The sequence below is a fragment of the Cydia pomonella genome, chromosome 2 (assembly GCF_033807575.1).
Source record: "Cydia pomonella isolate Wapato2018A chromosome 2, ilCydPomo1, whole genome shotgun sequence".
In the NCBI taxonomy this organism is placed as follows: domain Eukaryota; kingdom Metazoa; phylum Arthropoda; class Insecta; order Lepidoptera; family Tortricidae; genus Cydia; species Cydia pomonella.
This window is the reverse complement of record NC_084704.1, coordinates 24,145,324-24,165,601: the sequence shown is the minus strand read 5'-3', so window position 1 is coordinate 24,165,601 and position 20,278 is coordinate 24,145,324. Positions and strand designations below refer to the sequence as shown.

The window sequence follows — 20,278 nt, the reverse complement described above, 5'->3', positions numbered from 1 at the left end:
AAGAAATCGAGTAACAGAACTTAGTAACCAACTAGGTATAATAGTTATGATGTAAATGTCCATATCATGTTGGAGTCATATATGTATTAGCCAACTAATTATTCAAGATCAATACACTTAGCTCCCTTAGGTATTCGCCTAAGTACAATCTCGGGCAAAATTGAGTTTTATAAAAGTGAACTAGTTTCTAGGTCATATTTTCTATGAATTGGTCATTTTTGTAGACTCCAATTACAGTTACACTTTTCCTGGTTTTTCGCGGACTAGAATATCGATGATTTTTGTAGCTTGATTTAGACGTTGCTATCATTTTCAATCCAAAAACACATAAAATCACAATTCAGAACATGCGGCAGCGTTGTTTTCTATCAAGTACCTCAAGCACCAGGGCGGCTACCGGGAAAATCGAAATTCGTCAATTTCGGGCATTTTTCTCTGTCACTCTAATTACGTCTTAGTGAGAGTAAAAGAGAAAGATCCCCGCAATTTGCGAATTTAGGTTTTCGCGGTAGGCCCCCAGGTCCTGTCAAGTTTCAGCAGTGTTGCCAGGTGAGCGGAAGAGAATTATCGTACTCGAATGTCAATATTATTGTACCGTTGAAAAAAATATCGTACGCCAATCAAAAAGGCAGCCCCTAAAAATGTCTAGCAAAATAAGCTTAAATTTCCAATTAATAATAAAAAAAAGACAATTTTCGTCTAAATTGCGCAAAAAATCTGTTTATGTTTGTGTATTTTTGGGATAGACTCAAACGGTATACAGGAAGTTGTGACATTTTAAACTTTAAACTTACACCAAGGAGCCGAACACCCAAAGGAAACTAATTTTAGCCTATTTCTGAGTGAAAGTGTCATATTTTGCTTCAAATTACTAGACTTTTAAGGTGGCATCATCCAAGGGCTGAAATTATAGTACTTTAGTGTACGATAATGCTCTTTGGAACATTACGTCATACCGGGGCCCAAATTATCGTACATGTACGACAATTATCGTACGCCTGGTCACACTGAGTGTCAGTGTCGACAGAGTCAGCTAAAAACGCGTCAAACATCGCAACGTCGCGCCGATGCATGGAGTGGCAACGCCGCAATGTATTTGTACACGACATTTGTCACACACACATGAGTAAAATTTATAAAAATATAACGTTGATTATTGCATGATTTCTGTATGAAACAAAGTTTTTCTATTAATTTAGCGCAAATGAATATTCGAAAGTAGATAGATGCGCAACTATTTATGTAATAATATTGTGTCATTAATAAATAAATAGCGATTGTTTTTTGTATGAAAATCGAACCACCTTAATCAACAACTCTCTGTAGTTTTAGGCCATGCAAACAGCCCACACTGACCCGAGATTACTCTTTACTTATTCTTCTTACCTCGGGGCTGTTTCTTTAAAAGTTTAATTCCGGCTCAGTGAACCGTGCTAGTTTCTGCATTTTACTCTATGAACAGTCAGTTTCTAGTTTCTAGAGACTAAATAATGGGCATACACAAGCGCAAAAAGTCGAAGAGCAAATATAAAATTTTAGTGAAAAGCTTTTTCACGTCAGCAGCTCGAACAAGGATAATTTGCTGCTTAAAAACAGTGAGCAAAATCGCATTTTGCTCACTGAGTGAGACAAAATAACATTCAAGTGACCTTTATATTCGAATGTCATTTCAACGTGCGGGGCCTAATACAAGTTCGAACTGTTCGAAGTATTTGGATTCTATTATCTTTGTCCCTTTCAGGTCATTAGCAAAAAGAAAGAGACAAAAAAAGTGCATAAGTAATTCAACGGTATATTGACGGTTTATAATAGACCCCCGAAATAAGTCAGACCGCATCGTTCCAAAACACCCTACGAGTCTTCATTCGTAATAATTAATTAATGAAATAAAAGTTTAAAATTTAATAAAAACACCATATTTTCTGTATTTTATTATACAATCAAAACAATGAAGTTATACAAATTTACGCAATTGTTACGCAGTAAATAATTCTACTTAACTACTTTTAACGACCTCTACTATAGTTGACAAATAGTAGTATCCGCAATTCGGACCGTATCTTATAAAGTTTTATTTTACATAAAAAAAGTTGTCGATTGAACTGTCAATTGATATTCGTTAATTCATTATTTTCTTATTAGTTTATTTAAATTTCTTTCGTTTTGTTTTATTGCGGTAATTAAAGTTAATTGTGAGAATACCTTCAGAAAACATGAGTGAAATTGTGATGAAGACAGATAACATTTTTTCAGGTTGTATTTTTTGATGGCTGACTGACGTGAAAATTTTTGTGTACTACACGAGATCAAAGTTATTTACATCTCGTGCGCTTTTGAGTCCCTTACTACGCTCAAGATTCTAAATTAGATTCACTCGCTACTCTCGTGAATCTATTATACAATCTTTCGCTTACACGGGACTCAAAACAAGCACTCGAAGAAATATCAAACTTTGCTCTCTTGTTGTACAAATAACTATTTATGATGTCCATGTCGTCCATTCGCGGTGACTATTAGAGAAAAGTTTCTTAGAAAATATTAAATGTAAGTTTTACGAAGTATTTTTTATACACTTCGTTGGCTGTATGAGACTGGTTATTGGGCAAGATTGAAGTTTTACTCAGGACAATCAACCATTTCAAACATTCATCGTTCAATCAATCTATATTGAACCTCCTCGTTTCAAATTCGGTTATAAAAAATGTATCGATTTACACCACGTTCACTAAAATTAGCACCGTGGCATCAATCTAGAGATAGTTTGGGTGAAAACACACGGACATGGCACATACAAACCTCCATATTTTTGCCGATTTTTTATATGTTGTCGATTTTTTTTTTCTTAAATTTTGGTAAAATTTAGTTGATCTGAAGAACTATAAACATATAATCACAACTTGTTCAAAAAAAAACGTGAAAAACTAAATAAATGGATTCAGTTTAGATCCCATACGCCATTACTATTTACTACCCACAGGAGCTCAGGTTAAGCAGTGCAAGTTCACTGTAACGAACCTTATTATCAATAGTTCTAATTGGCGGGATAATAACAAATATTGTTTTTAGTAGATTCTTAGTCGGGTAAAACTAAAGCAAACCTGGCTTACTGGTAGATATGGTGCATGGTGTATGTTGTATGCTAGTTTTAAAGACAGCATTTTCCAAACTATGGGTCACAAGCTAAATTTCAGTGGGCCCTGAAACATAAGACGAAATGCCAACAACCATATGCAATTAACGAAATTCTGGCTCTCAGTTGCTGGCAACAATCCTTGCCTGTTTGATGAAGCTATTAAAGTAGTACTACTTTCCTTCAGTACCTCATATCTATATAAGGCCGGATTTTTGGCATTGATTAGATGCATGGGTCCCGAATTTGGCAGATTTTGTTAGGTGGGTTACAGCGGGGCTTACGTGGGCGATGACTCGCGAATGCGACGCGGCGCGGCGCAGCGCGGCGCGGCGGCCCAACGTCATTCGGAGATCGCCACTTCCATAGGTATCAAAGGATTGAATTCACCCGCGCCGCGCCGCGCCACGCCGCTTCGCGTTCGCGAGTTATTCGTTCAGGTAAGACACTGCCTTAGAGTAGAGCCTAGTGAACTTTGGGAACCACTGTTTGGGACCCACTAGTTGCCTGAAAAATATACATACACTAGCTGCGAAACCCGGCGTTGCTCGGGTTAAAATACATCGCATGTTTAATGGTATAAAAAATATTTGAGGATGCATTTTTTAACGTAGATAATATAGATTTCTATCTTAGATATTGAAAGTAAGTAAGTAAGTAAGTAAGTAGTCGACCATTAAATATGCGGTGTATAGAAAGTATATTTAATTAATTAACTAATTGAAATAATTATAAGTTAAAATAAAAACCGGCCAAGAGCATGTCGGGCCACGCTCAGTGTAGGGTTCCGTAGTTACTCTTCCGTCACAATAAGCTAAACTGGAGCTTAAAATATAGTAAATTGTTAACCAACGGATAAAACGGTACCTTTCACCCGAGTTAAACAAATAGGCAAATTTGCATAATCAGTACCTAATTAAAGTAAGTCTTTTTACTATGAAGGGAAAACTTTTTGCGATAACTCAAAAAAAGCTCAACTGATCATGTCCGCTATAGTTTTCATTTAATGTCTTTCTTAAGCTCTACTTCCACGATTTTTTTCATATTTTTTGGACCTATGGTTCAAAAGTTAGAGGGGGGGGGACACATTTTTTTTTTCTTTCGGAGCGATTATCTCCGAATATATTCACTTTATCAAAAAATGTTTCTTGATAACCCCTATTAGTTTTGAAAGACCTTTCCAACGATACCCCACACTCTAGGGTTGAAGCGAAAAAAAAATTCACCCCCACTTTACGTGTAGGGGAGGTACCTTAAAAAAAATTAAATTTTTAGATTTTATTGTACGACTTTGTCGGCTTTATTGATTTATATATCCATGTCAAAGTTCAGCTTTCTAGCACTAACGACCACGGAGCAAAGCCGCGGACAGACAGACAGACAGACAGACAGACAGACAGACAGACAGACGGACATGGCGAAACTATAAGGGTTCCGTTTTATGCCATTTGGCTACGGAACCCTAAAAAACACCTTAGTAAATGGAAAATTTATGTTTTATTCACACAATTATTTACATATGATATTATACGTATTACATATATGATAAATACATTTACATATTACACATTATATGTGTATCCCAATGATTATCGTTTTCAAGTAGACCTAATCTTTGACATGCTTCACGATGTCTCAAAAATGTAACCATTGACAGTTTTTAGGTCTTCAAAACACGTTGGACCACGAATAGTGTGAAGTAATAAGCGTAGATAGAAACATTCAGCGTTTTTTGGATGCACTGTGTAGACTCGTCCTATTGTGTTACTCTTGAACACATCATGTCCTTCTACTTGCATTCCACGTTTTCGAGGATTAAATTGTTTACTTGTTGTATCCCATGTATAATAGCTGGGTACTTCTGAGTAAAGTCTTAGCAAATTGGTCTTTCTGGCATAATTCAAAAAACGCCGTTAAAGTTGTTCGAGTCGGTGGTTCCGTCGCAACTTTTTATGCCGTTTCTGTTGTGAAAAACACACGTTGTCCATTTTATAGGTGGACGGATAAATGTTGAACCGGTGGATCTCGATCGTGTATTGGAAAACTTAAAATTCGCCAAATTGCTTCGTTGGTATTAATGTAACGACCCATTTGATACTGTACTATTTCATCATGCTGGTTTTCATTGGTTAACGTAAAAACAGCCATATCACTGCCTTTATTAATATATTTGCATACATATTTTATCGATTTAACAGAACTGCAGTATTCGCCTTTAAATTTCCGTGCATGACAATACTCGCATATCGTATCCATTTTTCCGATGACAATACTTGGGTGTTCATTGTATTGTTTTTTGCAATCATAATGGAAAGCCTGAAGTTCTAAACTTCCAATTTTACATGAAGCAACTCGTCGTTGGCGTAAAGTAGTCATTCTTTCTTGTTTTCTGGTATTTTCCAGTTCATGTTGATCAGCCGATTGACGATTTCGGAGTGATCTTACTCGACATCGTGTTTCTTCATTAATACGTGCTCTTTCCTCTTCGGTTAAATTTTCTCTAATTCTTTTTACTCCTTTACGAATGTTCAAAAGACGTTTTTCTCTTTGTTCTTCTGTTTCATTGTGACGTGCTATTTTCCTTCTTTTTGAAACCACTTTGGGTTTTGCAAATACTTTTTTTCGTCTTGGCTTTGTAAATATAAAAAGTGTAATAAAATTAACCAAAACGCATATCTTGGTTGTTACAATGATAAAACTAACAAAAAGTCACTCACTTTCGGTTTATATACCGTTAGAAATAGAAATTTCTAGTATCAGAACACTCTAGAATAGTCAAATAGTTTTTACTTTCTCATTTGTTCAAATCACTTGAATTTATGTAATCACTGTTTACTCTTGACTTCAATTGATCTTTTCGCGACTGTAAACACGGTTCAACTGACAAAAAGTCACTGATTTTCGGTTTATATACCGTTGGAAATCGAAATTTCTAGTATCAGAACACTCTAGAATAGTCAAATAGTTTTTACTTTCTCATTTGTTCAAATCACTTGAATTTATGTAATCACTGTTTACTCTTGACTTCAATTGATCTTTTCGCGACTGTAAACACGGTTCAACTGACAAAAAGTCACTTATTTTCGGTTTATATACCGTTGGAAATCGAAATTTCTAGTATCAGAACACTCTAGAACATTCCGATGTACTTAATTTCGATCTGGATCGTCCGGATTAATTTCAATAGTTGCACACATTTCGGAACTTTCTAGAAGCTTCTAGATTATTATAGTCATTTCTAGAACTATCTAGAGCATTCCATATGGATTTTTTAGAACCTTCTCGAACATTCTAGATCGATTGTTACAGTTGTACACATTTTAGAGTTTTCTAGATTAGTCCAGAAATTTTTAGATATTTCTGGAACATTCCATACCGATTTTAGCAGTTGCACACAATTTTGAATCTTTCTAGATCATTCCAGACATTTCTAGAATTTTCTGGAACATTCCACATCGATTTTAGCAGTTGCAGACAATTTTGAATCTTTCTAGATCATTTCAGACATTTCTAGAATTTTCTGGAACATTCTATATCGATTTTAGCAGTTGCACACAATTTTGAATCTTTCTAGATCATTCTAGAAATTTTTAGAACCTTCTCGAACATTCTAGATCGATTGTTACAGTTGTACACATTCTAGTTTTGTAGATTAGTCCAGAAATTTTTAGAACTTTCCAGAAGTTCTCATGAGTTAGAAAAGGACAGATGTATATTTTTTCATATTTTTGCCACCCATTTTTAGAACCTTCTCGAACATTCTAGATCGATTGTTACAGTTGTACACATTCTAGTTTTGTAGATTAGTCCAGAAATTTTTAGAACTTTCCAGAAGTTCTCATGAGTTAGAAAAGGACAGATGTATATTTTTTCATATTTTTGCCACCCACAACCACCCACTTCCACCCACCGCGACCAAACTCTCTTATTCCCACCGGGAGATCGAGGGGTATTTACCACCCCAAAAGGAAGTTGATTGAAATTGGTGGTGGTAGAGAAAACCCTGTCTTTACGTACGCACATTAGCATTTTATATATATATTAAGATATACTCGTACGTAGGTACCTACATACTTAAAGATTTTTCATATATTTTTATACATGCCTTTCAAATATTGAATATACTTGGCAAAATGGAAGTAGGAATACAAATAAAATAAATACCTCTATCTAATATATGGAACACAGTTTTTTCCTTGATGGATAGAACAGAATATGTATTTTCCTTTGCTAATGAAGATCAAAACGCCCAAAACATTTGGGGTTCTCCTCAAGCTAAACAAATTATCCTCGCTGTACCTAAATAAGATGTAGATAATGTATAGGAGGCGCACATACGTAGATTTCAACTAATTAGGCGGCCAAAACTCGCTATCCGAAAAAAAAACTAATGATAAGATAACCATTTACTCAGGTAGTAAACAGTTCCGGGAATACAATGGGCACCCCCTCCCACCCTTCGTAGATGCGCAAGAGCTTCCCTCAGGTAGTCGGAATTCGATAGTCGCTTAACGTGTACGTGTCTGTTCTCGGCGCTCCTAAACTTACAACTTTTGTAAAATTCATATTTGTTTTTTAACTACTTATTTTCGAGTGTCAGTGATGGATTGCAGTAATTCAGGTAAGAACCTATGTTTTTTAATAGTAACTTTTTAGTTTCTACTGCCTTTGATAAACTTTTAATTTTTCAAAGATAGCTCTATCAATAAGTCAGATTTTTTGTGTTTCTTACAATTAAATATGTCTTTTAACTAACTTAAGGGTCCGTCCGAGCAATGTTTTCTTTATTTTTCTATACTTTACTTATTTTTCTATCATACCAGTAAAAAATTAGCCGCGGAAACCCGCGCGTTTCCCAAATAAGAGCATTTGAATCTTAGGGGTCGAAATTGAGAAAAATACCACGTTAGTGCTAAATTGTATTAAATCTAATTATTTTTTGTTTTAGGTCCGTCTGGTACCTCGGGTACTAAAATAGTGACTCGGAAGTACCTGTTTCAACGGGTACAAAGACAAAATTTACCAAGTTTAAGGGAAAAACTCGATTCGTATGAAGATTTTCTTTTGATACGTTATGGAGACACCGAAAATGCTAAAAAGTGTTTGAAGCAAAGGTATTCTTATATCAAGACCGAATTCATGAAAAGATGGATGAAAGCCAGTAAACACGAAGAAGTTTTCCTAAAAAACAACCGAGATTGGTTAGAAGGAACTTTCGAGATTCCGATAGAATCGGCCTCTCGTCAAGGTAGGCCAGCAAAATCTTTCGAAGATTTAAGTGAGCGAAGCAAAAGAAGAAAAACGGAAGAAGTCCGCGCGACTTTGAAGCATGACGTCATCATCCATGCCGCACAATCTGTTTTACAAAACACTGGGCAAAGGAATGCTTCAAAAGTTCTCAAAGAAATTACTAATTCGCCGACACGAGCCAGCAAATATAGATCTGCCTATTCTAAAGTGAATAACGACGACGACATGTTACCTCCACTGACGCCTCTGCAAGCACTTCAGATGTTCGTGGAAGCTGATCTTTCAAGACGGCAATATGACATAATAAGAGCAACAAACCCAAAACATTTCCCTTGCTACGACTTGTTGCTAAAGGCGAGACAAGAATGTTATCCACCAGAAGAATCCATGAATGTCACAGATACTTCGGCTTTTATTAACATCAGACCCCCTGATCAGCTCAAGCAGACAAATCAAGAAACCTTGTCACAAAGCATTCCTACCTGAAACTATAGAAATGTTGATGGCTGCCAAACCAAATACTTCTAGAGATAGCCAATAATCTTTGAATTCTCTCAAAGTAAAATATGTGTTTAAGTAGTTTTATTTGTAATAAGTATATATTTAAGATATAGATATATATGATATTTTACCATATTTATGCTTGTAACTAATAATTCATACGACGTTTTTATTTTGTTGGTAATTTAAAAAATAATTTTTATTTTTTGTATTTTATCGATGTAAATATGTTGCATAATCAATAATTATATTTTTTTCGGATCAAGAGGAGTTTATTTTAATTTCCTATTGTACGTATAGCTATTTTCCAGAAAAAAATATTTTTGGCCGCCTAAATAATTGAAATCTACGTATGTGAGGCGCTCTTGAATATTGTTGGATTTCGTGCGTATTAGCCATATTGGCTTGTTATCATAACAACAAGGATAGTGGACGACCGCTTCTCCATATAAACGTAGTCCCCATTTTCCTACCTAAATAATGACATTATCGAAAATATTTTTACACAATTTATTGCATATTAATCATAGCTATGTTATCCTACTTAGTTTAACTTTTTTAGATGTTTTGTTTAGTTACTTAGAGATCATAACTTTTACAATAATTAAAAAAATCTTAAATCAACGAATGGGCCTAGCTCTGATTAATATACATCAAATTGTGTAATATTCCATAATGTTAAAAGTCCGCAGCAAGCTCAGCCGAATTTCACCCCCCATACAAACGGAGTTTCGTTCTCGTTTTAAAACTACGTGTTGGATTATAATGACACTTTGCACACACAATGTCATGAGTGATTTTAACCAATTTCAATAATTCAAAGGGAAGAGGTTCTCAATTGGGTTTTATATTATTTGGTATATATTTATATTATTTTTATTATTATCTATTTTGGTCATATTCTGTAACTTTTCTGGAGATGGCAAGTGGGCGTTCCCGTAAATCCGGACATTCAGTAGTGGCAGACTCACTTTATGCACAGACTATACTCAGTTGTTTTGTAAACTATGTATATACTCGAATGACGTTCATGTGACTCGTACCACAAAATAAAAAATAAACAGAAGGTCCGTTCCCGCCGTTCTTGAAAATACATACCTAAACTTGCCCGACTCACTAGGGTTGCTTCTGTATTAATTTCGAATTTTAAAAAGGAGTAGGTAATATAAGTTTACAGACATACATACATCGATTCGTTTATACATATAGTTTCTATTTTTCTCCGTGAGCTTCTACGGATTATCGTCTTATCTATTGTTTAAAAACCGCAAAGGCGCGTGCCACTATGAAAAAATGGTCAAGCCGTATAGGTAGCGTTTATTGAATTACTACTCTATTGAGCACGGAATAAGATTCATTATGAACTAATACAGAATTCTAACAGAATAGCTGTCTGATCTCTATTGGTGCGTCTAAGGTAGGCGACTAAACGCTCTCAAACCAGCTTAACATGTGACACTGCGATCCGAAACAAAGATACGTATTCGAAGACCTCGCTTGCACTGGTAATGCGAGCGCACGGCTAGCTAGCGCCAAGGAAACAATGTTATGTTTCTCGAAGAGCAGGTAAAAAACAGTCACGTCACAGTTCCGTCAATCAGTTCCCAACGGTTGGCTACCCGCATGCGTACAGAGATCTCGAAAACACCAGTGTAACGTGACCGTAACAATCATGCGTATTCGGAGAGTTCACTTATACCGGTTTCTTTAGCCCTTGGCTCGCATATTATAAGTGAGACATTTTAATATTTTTATTATAATTGATTACAGCGTCATTCAGTGTTTGAGTAGCAGGCAAGTTTTAATGAAATAATTAAAGAGCATATTATGTCTTATCAATCTGACATTACATTTTAGACCGTGGTATATGTTACAATACATATAAGTACTTTTATATTAATTCTAGAAATGTCAACCGGGAACACCCTATTGGAATGGAAAGTTGTTACCTACTTTATGTAGGTATGCCATGTTTAACTTACTATGAATGTAAAACAAAAACTTAACTACAGTCAAAGTATATAATTCAAAAATTTATACACCTACCTATCAAATAAACAATCCAAAAGTCTAATCTTCAAAAAAGAAGTATCTAACGTGTTTCGTGCCGGCATCGAAGTAGTCATTGTGTGGCAGATCAAGGGAAGAGAGTGTGGCTTTGAAGTAGTGCTTCGTGAAGTGGATGGCATCCTGGGGGCGCAGCGTCAGCAGGGCTTGCAGGTAGTCGCGCACAGCGTTGGTCAGGGCACTGGACTCGGACGTGTAGCGAGCGCCCTCTGATGACCGCGCGCTCTAAATACAGAAAACCGATATTTTATTTGTTAAGACTATTAACACGTTCCGTCACGACTCAAGTATAAAATTATGTATCTCTTATAGTTTCCGATTTTCTCATACTGCCCTATGCCCATTAGGTATATTTGGCCACCGCAATAAACTGATGTTTACAAGTATCAAATTGTGACTTTATGATGATGTTGACAAGTTTGCAATTAAATATAATATATTCATTGCAGATTTAGCTTAGGCGCATCCCACACGGTCTGAAAAAATAAAAACCGGGAATGAACATATACCTGATCATATTTTTAACTACCCACATATTGTATCATGCGAACTGTACTATTATTTTCAATAGTATGATTCAATGTGTGTATGCAAGTTTTAAGAAATTATCAGGTGTAATTTCCTGTTTTTGTCCCTATTCACCCCGCTATTCCTTTTTATCCCAGTTAACGGTATAGGTTTCTCTTCACAATAAATCAGATAAGTACCATAGACAAAATCTGCGACAGAAATTACGGTACTTAAATTTCAAACCGAGTGGGCCTACCCTCCATAAAGTGGGATGTGCCTTAGACGGACTAGCTATTTAGCCGACTGCGGAGAGACCAAAACAGCAGGGCTAGGTATATGTGTTGGACCTGTTGATATGTATCAGAACTTCCCTGTTCCCTATATGTGCCTATATTACATTTTTGTTTTTTTTTTGTACAAGCGTTACTGCGTATATTAATATACCGGCTGTGACCTCCTACACTAGTAGGAGTGTACTCCTACAGTGTGTTACAGGCGACACCCATTATATTATAAGAAATAAATTATCGGACATACATAATATCAAGTTTCAATTCAATACCTATTAGTTAAATAACGAAAATACATTCTCTCGTGTTGTATTAAATGAGCCTGAAATAGATTGTAGGTTTTAAACTTTGCAAATTTGAGACTTCTGGAGCGAAATGCACCAGAACAATTCCTGCATGCATAATTTAACTTTTCCCGCAAACCATAAAACTGGAGCTAGTTAATCACCGATTAAACTGTTAAAAGCCAAAAGCATTCTAGCTTCCAGCAAGCTTTTCTTACCTTAAAGTCTAGGTAATCTGAGAAAAGCTGTAAGTCTTCACGCCAATATTTACGCAGCGGATTGTGCTCTTCAATTAAATCCTTTTCCGGAGTAGTTTTTAAAAGCGGATTAATGTGAACGATGTAATTACTATCTGCCCACTCGTGGCATATTAAATAACCTAAAAAGGCAAAACAATTAAATTACTTATGTCAAAAAGAAGCCTTGCCTTGTTAATAATATTATTTTCTACATTTCTTATTTATACCTCTCAGAGAGAGCACCGTCAATGTCTGATGAACAATTCCAGACGCCTCAATGATATGCCGTTCGACTTTACAAACGAACATCGACTTGCCATTGACGATGGCCTGACTCACGCCATGGCAAACCTGCGAACATTGCTATTATAACAGTATTGCGAACATTGCCTTGTAGTAACACCCCCCGCAAAGAAACTTGTCTGCACGGGGTGTCAGTTATCTCTGCAGGCCATCAAATTCGATTTTTTCGAATAATTAATTCCCATTCAGCGGGCAATTGATTTAATACTTTCATTTGGTCCTAAATGCGTGTAATCCAAGTTTGCACAATCCCAAAATTTTTGCGCTTTTTTAATTTTTTGTGCGGCACGTACGAAGGAAAATTTGCTCTAATCATGATGAAAATTGATATCTGGGGATCCGAAAGGTACCTCAATATGAATTCGTAGTTCAAGTTGTAAAAAATGACCTCCATTCTGAATTTCTTTATTTTTGGTACAATCAAGTCAAAATCCGAAAAAGCCTTCCTCAGTTTCTGAGCCACCAAACCTGGCCTGGTAGTGCCATTGTAATTGATGGCGGGTTTCGTCTACATCAAGACGTTTGGCAATCCATGGAAAAGTATTATTTTTTTTGTATTATTTATTTGATACACTAGCAGCTCTTGGAGCTGATGCGTGTATATCACAGCACTTGTGTTTATTTAGCACTTTTTAATGTTCTAAAATGTGTATCTAGTCTATTTTTGAAAGAGTTCACTGACGGTGCACTAACAACAGTTGCTGATAGAGAGTTCCACACATTTACTACACGATTTGGCAAGAAGTGTTTCCTAGGGTAAGTAGGTATATCTCTCAAAGCTCCCAAAATGTATGCACACCTGGGATTGCGCAAACTCGGACGGACACGCACAAACCAAATGAAGGTATTAAAACGATTTCCAGCTTGCTGGGAATTAATTCCTCGAAACGCTTTTTTGAATCTGATTTGATTGGCTTATATACTTACACTACTACAAAACAAAGGCATTATTATTAACACAAGGCCAATAATTAATCATCCATCTGAGGTATGTAAGGTGATTTTCTCAAAAAATGTGCGGGCATACACCCTGGAAACCAAAATTGGCAAACCAATATGACAATCGTTTGCAGAGAACGAAACGCTACTGGCTCTCTATCACTCTTCGATATAAGTGCGATAGAGGCAGATAGAGTTTCGTTTCGTGTTCGTTGCGAATTATTGTCATGACACGCGCTTATGGTCACTTTACTAGCATAAAATCCATTTCCGGTCCGCCTCGCATTTACGGAAGTAATACTTTCACGCTTATTTGGGAAAATATTGTTAAATTAAAAAAGACACACTAATCTTACGTATATGCTTTCGCAAACCACACCATCCATCAACACAGTGTCAGTTTTTATTTTGCCCCTATAACGGGCAAGCGCAAAGTATCTCAATAGGACAATAGTAGCGCCTTCGAGCAAGAACGAATGGGCGTCTTCAAAGCTGTGGTAGAACCGCTTAACGACGTGTCGGTCTCCACAAACTTTCGTTATCTTATTATAGTATCCGGTATCACATATCGCCATGTAACTCTTGCGTTCCTTTATCGTATCTTTCTTTTGAATGTGTCTGTAATAAATGTATTTTATTATGAGCCAGCTAATACAAAAACGTACTTAAACAACAAATAATTCTAGATTATAACAGTCGCATCACTATGTAATCACTGATCGATGATCGATACCTACCACCACTGAGGAGATAGATAGAGATAGAATACTCTTTATTGGCACACCTCAGTATAAGATACAGCTTAAAGAAAAACAATTGATTAGTGATAGAGGCAGACAGCAGGCGGTCTTATCGTTAAAGAGCGATCTCTTCCAGACTACCTTTGGGGAAAAAACTGAGAAAATATTACTTTCAAAAATATTTCTGGGTGACGTTTTAAAGACCACCCATTTATTGTAACCCATATTATTTGCTTGTATGTCTGTCAAACATAAGGTTTTCCTATACATGTTAAAGATCTTTATCAATAATGCGGATATGCCTACTTGGCCAGGTAGCTAGAGTATTTTTAATATTTTTTTTACTATAGTTGGTTTTTTTAGTATTACAAAGAAGGTAAGCGATCTTGACGTGTATTTTTATTAAAATCACTTTTGAAAAATAAGTCACAGCCAATATGTAACAATAATTATAAATAATATCCGATCTTTTACACTCTTGCTTTCATAAGCAATATCAACATTTTTTTAAAAGCGTTTTTCAATAATCTTGATTAAAAAGATACGTCAAGATTGTTTACCTTTTTTGTAATGCAAAAAAACGAACTATACCAAGATTAAAGCAACCACTCAAACTCACTCTGTCCTATTTTCCTCCATGGTATGTAGATTGCAATCCAAAATGCTGACCAGCTTAGTTCCAGCTTTAGCTCCTTCTTTTGAGAAATGCGAAGTGACTTGTACGAGAAATTTATCCCTGCTTTCACCAAGACATTCGACGTTAATGCTCATACCTGGTTATAAAAATTATTAAGATCAATATGTAACATTAAACAGTGTAAAAATAACAACTAACGAAATCTACTTACCCCCGAGAGTACTGCAGCAATCTATAGATGGCTTCCTGATATACTTCTTATATTCCGGAGCATCAATTTCAACATCAGCAGCACTCGTATCAGTTCCTCCTTTTTCTTCATGTAATCCCAAAATTTTTAACTTTTCTCTCTTTTCTTCTTTATGTGATATTTTATCATGTCTTCCATATTCATAATCAAAGTATGTATGACGGGGATCCACGTCATGACACCATCTATAATTATGCTTCCCCGCTCTAGTCTTCTTTAACTTTAACGGTGAAAGATCTATCGATTTCGGGTGGCATGTGCAATCTACAGAATTTGTTTCTGCACATGTACATTCTAGTAGTTTCTTGGGCTGGATGTCACAAATACAAGGAGATGTGCACTCACAAATAGAAAAGCATTTACAATTTTCAGGATTCTCGCAGGTGCACTGAGTGGGCTTAGGTTCGGGGAAACATTTACAGATCCCTCCTGGTTCTGCGTCACAAGTACATATCTGTGGAACAGGGCAGCTACAAATTGATTTCGATTCTTGACTTTCGCATTTAACGGGTTCACCATCTTCTGACTCACAAACACATGTTTTTCGAATGTCACAAACACAAACTATATCACATGTACAACTTTGACCCTTTAAACAAAGACAACGTTTTTTTGGCAATGGTTTTTGGCAATCGCATGGTATAGTTTCATGTTTCACTGCGTCGTATTCTGATTCTACTCCTTCGAAGCTGCCAAAACTTTCGTCATTCATGCCGTGTCCTGGTTTATGCTTGCACGTGCACACTGGATAAGGGTTGAGTCTTGTAGGATCGCAGACGCATGGAATGACATTGTCGCATGGGCAATCCGGTCTAACTTTATCATCCGGATTACACACGCACGTCTTACTAGGTTTACAAGTGCACTCTGGCTGAGGTTCACCTTCATGGCATATACAGATTCCTTCTGACTTTGCACAAGTGCATTCACGTAATACTTCTGCACCGCAACTGCACGGTATCTTTGTAAAACATTTGCATTCCATCGTTTTTGAATCTTGATGACATACACAAAACTCTATACCTTGTCGTACATTTGTATTTATTTGCGGCATTCCATCCAGACCCATAATGACACTTGCTTTACTGTTTGTAGGTGGTAAAGGCTTGGAACAGTCCGGGAAAAAAAAAGTGTGAAAATCATGTTCGTCGTCTGATTGTGATTGTTTATCAGATTCCACCTCTACTCTTTCTTTGATTTCGTATTCGTGTTCCGTTTTTTTTAAATCGGTCTTCTCGGGCTCACTGTCAGTAGTTGAGTGACAAGACCATTCAGAATCAGAATCATCCTCAGCTTGGCCCTCAAAATGACCACATCCTATTAGAAGCGTCTCGCCAAAACATATTTTTTCTTTTATCGAGTCATCTGTAACATCAGTTTTAAATGAAACCAACAGCCAAACTACAATCTACCGTGAATCTACCCCCGCCTATATATTAATGCATATAAGATGAGCGGTATCATCATCGCTCATCTCATTTGTTTTTCGTTTATTACTTTTTTCTTATTATTATGTATTCGTCACTCGTTCTTTACTCGTCATGTTTGCTTTTTATCATTATCTTCGTTGGTCAAATTATGTAACTTGTCTCTCTCTTATTATTCAATTTTGGTCACGGTCTTCCTTGGTCTCAATCGTTGTTCGTCTCTCCCGATTTTCGTAATATTCCCAGGTTATCTTTAGTCACATTCATTTTCAGAGGATTTTCCTCTCTCTCTTTCAAAGACTGGACAACCCTTTCCTCGATAAAAGCCTTTCAGCTTGGCGTCTTTTTAAGACGGTTAACCCAGAAAACGACTTAGCAGTTCGAACTGCTAGCCCATTCACAAAAAACTCACTTAACAATAAAGTTAGCCTTTTATAAGGGCTTAACCATCCTGTATTTAACATCTTTTTTAATAAAGAAATATAAAGTAACATGATTTACTGACTTTTATATTGTATTTCCAAAAGTGTTCTTAATCAATCTTTTTTACCTGAAACAATATTTACTGTTTTTTTTTTACAAAAAATACATTTTGCTAAAGTTGTGATATTTTAGTTTTCGACCACTGCATTATTAAGTTAAAAATCGATTATATGTTTACACCGTGTCCAATAAGTTCGAATACAAACTTTTAGCACTTGCTGTATAGACATACGGATCGCTGGATATAAAATTCTTATTTTAATTTAAAAAGTATATTGACATAAACATAGTACTATAATTTCATGAGTCACGTATTTTTAGTTTGGCTTGAATACACGATGAAGTACGTTCGTGAAGAAATTATTAGAAAATTCCTTAAAGGCGACAGGCCATGTGCTATATTCAAGGCGTTACAACCGCATGGAATTAAACGGAATCTGGTTTATACTACTATAAAAAGGTATAAAGAGATCTCTTCTACAGAGGACAGGAAAAGATCCGGTCGGCCCCGCTCAGCTAGAACTGAAAAAGTGGTAAAGGCTATAAGAGAGCGAATTCGGCGGAAAAAACACCGATCTATTAGAAAATTAGCTGCTGATCTGAAAATTTCCAGGGGATCTGTACATAATATATTGAAAAAAGATCTTGGATGTCATGCTTATAAAAAACGAAAAGTACATGGCATTTCAGATGCAACCAAGAAAAAGAGAGTAGAAAGATGTAGCACCATACTTTCTTGGCACGCAGGTGACGAATTTGTTTTCTCAGACGAGAAACTCTTTGTGTTAGAGCAGCCTCATAACGCCCAGAACGACCGGTTGTGGGCAGCACGGATAGAAGACATTCCAGAGTATAAAAAGAATGTGCCTAGGTTCCAGAGCTCACCATCAGTGATGGTTTGGGGTGCTCTTTGTAAGAGGGGCAAACTGCCTCTAGTTTTTATTGATAAAGGCGTCAAAATCAATGCGGCATACTATAAATCGGAGGTTTTGGAGAAAAATGTTGCCCCAAATTTAAAAAATATGTTTGCAGACGATTATTATGTTTTCCAACAAGACGGAGCTCCGTCGCATACGGCAAACGCTGTTCAAGCTTGGTGCAAGGCTAATTTGACCGATTTTTTGCCGAAAACTGAATGGCCACCAAGTTCTCCAGATTTAAACGTACTAGATTATTTCGTATGGTCATACATGCTCTCGAAACTAAATAATTATAAAGTCGCAAACCTGAGCCATTTTAAAAAGGTTATCATGCAAATTTGGGAGGATATGCCGATGGATGCGGTGCGTGCCGCTTGTGACTCTTTTGAGAAACGTTTGAAACTTGTAAAAAAAGTTAAAGGTGGAGTTATTCCAAAACATTTGTTGTAAATATTGTATATAAATGTGGCTTTCATTTAATATAATTTTCATAACATAAACTACGCGTAAATTTATTTTATTAAGGATCATAACTGTATTCGAACTTATTGGACACGGTGTAGTTTTTATGATAATTCTTATGTTATGTATAAAACATTTTTAGTTGGTTTTATATAGCTTCAGCCCGCGACTTCGACAGCGTACTTATAATGATTATTTTCGTGATAAACCTAACCTATGACCTATAACCAAATTCAACAATTGTCAAAATTACATCTGTGGACACCAAAATATGTACTTATTCTATGCAAATAAATAATAAAGTTATTCTATTCTAAAACGGTCCAGAATCAATGGTACAAAATACCATTTTATTCCCACACCGTTGACAAAGGAGTGACGTAAACTAAATGCCTGCTTTAATAGGCGATACAGATTATATTCAGAGGAAAAACAATTGTATTTAGTAGATATGTATATTTAAACAAAATCACCATACTAATTATTCGCCTATCTGAGTTTCCGTCCGTTCGTGGACGAAAACTAAATATTTCATAAAATAGGTATGTTAGTTCTCGTCCACTAAAATTCTCTACATTTTCTTTTAAAAAAATCATAAAACTGAACATTTTTGGTTTTATTATACTTCTAAGTATACATAAGTGCTAAAAAGATTACTTAAAATAGCTAGAATAATAAATAAATAAATAAATAATAGTAATTAAACTTTCCAGGAACATTTCTAGTCTGCACCTTTTTCTTGGGTTTATGACCTCTGAAAGGCACGGATGCGAGGCTGCAACACTTTTTTTTTTATTCGCTACTGGCGAAATATTATTTTTATGTAGATTTATCTATTATGTAGACATTAAGGATTGCAATAAGTCCAAAATTGTGCGGTATGGTAGGTTTATACTCAAATGATACGCAATTCTTTGTAGCAACTTCGTCAACTGGACGGAAACTGGACAGTAACTAGCACACTCTTATAGTGTCCGAGTAAAATGGCTGTGGCATACCTACAGACAGACAGACAGACGGACATGACGAAGGTTTTTGCCATTTTGGCTATGGAACCCTAAAAACGAAAGAGACGAATTACGACTAAAAAAACACCGTGACGATGGTGACGGAAAACGAATAAATGCGAGAAAAATACGAGTGACGAATACAGAATACATATTACGAAATAAGAAATAGGTAAACAAAACACGAATAAGAGACGAGCGATGATGATACCAAAGGCGCCTGTTGGCCAGATTTTTATAGTGTCAGTCTATCCTATTTTTATTAGGTTCTAAAGGCTTCGGCCTCCTAGCATAGTCGGTAATGACCCTACCTATGAAGCTGGAGGTCCCGGGTTTGTGTGTTTATTAGGGATATTTGTTTCTGATCCTGAATTATGGATGTTTTCTATGTAACGTATGTATTTATTTATAAGTATGCTTATATCGTCGCCAAGTACCCATAGTAGATACAAGCTTTGGTTAGTTTGGTGCAATGTTGATCTGTGTAAGGTATATATATTATACATATAGGTATATATAAATCATTCTTCCATCGTACAAACGTACGTTACTTACACTGAGCTTGGACTGGGTCTGAAGCTCGAAGTATGTTGTACCTACCTACTACTAATTTTGAAAAAACACGAATCGGAATGTATAGGTAAGTATGTACTAAACACTTTTAAATATTATATTATAAATACTTAATCTTACCTATCTCAAATCGGAATTGCTTGGATAAATCAATTAAAGAGACTTTAGGGCCAGCAGACATTTTTTGATTTTTGTTTATTTTGTTGTTTTTTTATGACATGACAGACATGTCCACGTTTCACGGTGAAATTAAATAGCCTATTCTA

The 20,278-nt window shown here is 35.9% G+C and overlaps 1 protein-coding gene and 1 long non-coding RNA gene across 2 annotated transcripts in view; one reads left to right on the top strand and one right to left on the bottom strand.

Annotated features, from left to right (window-relative positions):
* Window positions 1-4,327: 4,327 nt before the first annotated feature.
* The window catches only part of LOC133534702 (uncharacterized), a 55,317-nt gene continuing 39,366 nt past the window's right edge, over window positions 4,328-20,278 (top strand). The window contains exon 1 of the long non-coding RNA XR_009802077.1: window positions 4,328-4,794. This is a non-coding gene — a long non-coding RNA (uncharacterized LOC133534702). The remainder of the gene's footprint in view (window positions 4,795-20,278) is intronic.
* Window positions 10,889-20,272, bottom strand: LOC133534695 (uncharacterized). The gene is made up of 7 exons (XM_061873924.1): window positions 20,133-20,272; window positions 15,102-16,505; window positions 14,873-15,026; window positions 13,870-14,131; window positions 12,499-12,622; window positions 12,251-12,411; window positions 10,889-11,173 (listed from the first exon to the last, which is right to left on the bottom strand). Exons 1-7 carry the CDS (start codon window positions 20,191-20,193, stop codon window positions 10,952-10,954), a joined length of 2,388 nt encoding a protein of 795 aa, XP_061729908.1. The 5' UTR covers window positions 20,194-20,272; the 3' UTR covers window positions 10,889-10,951.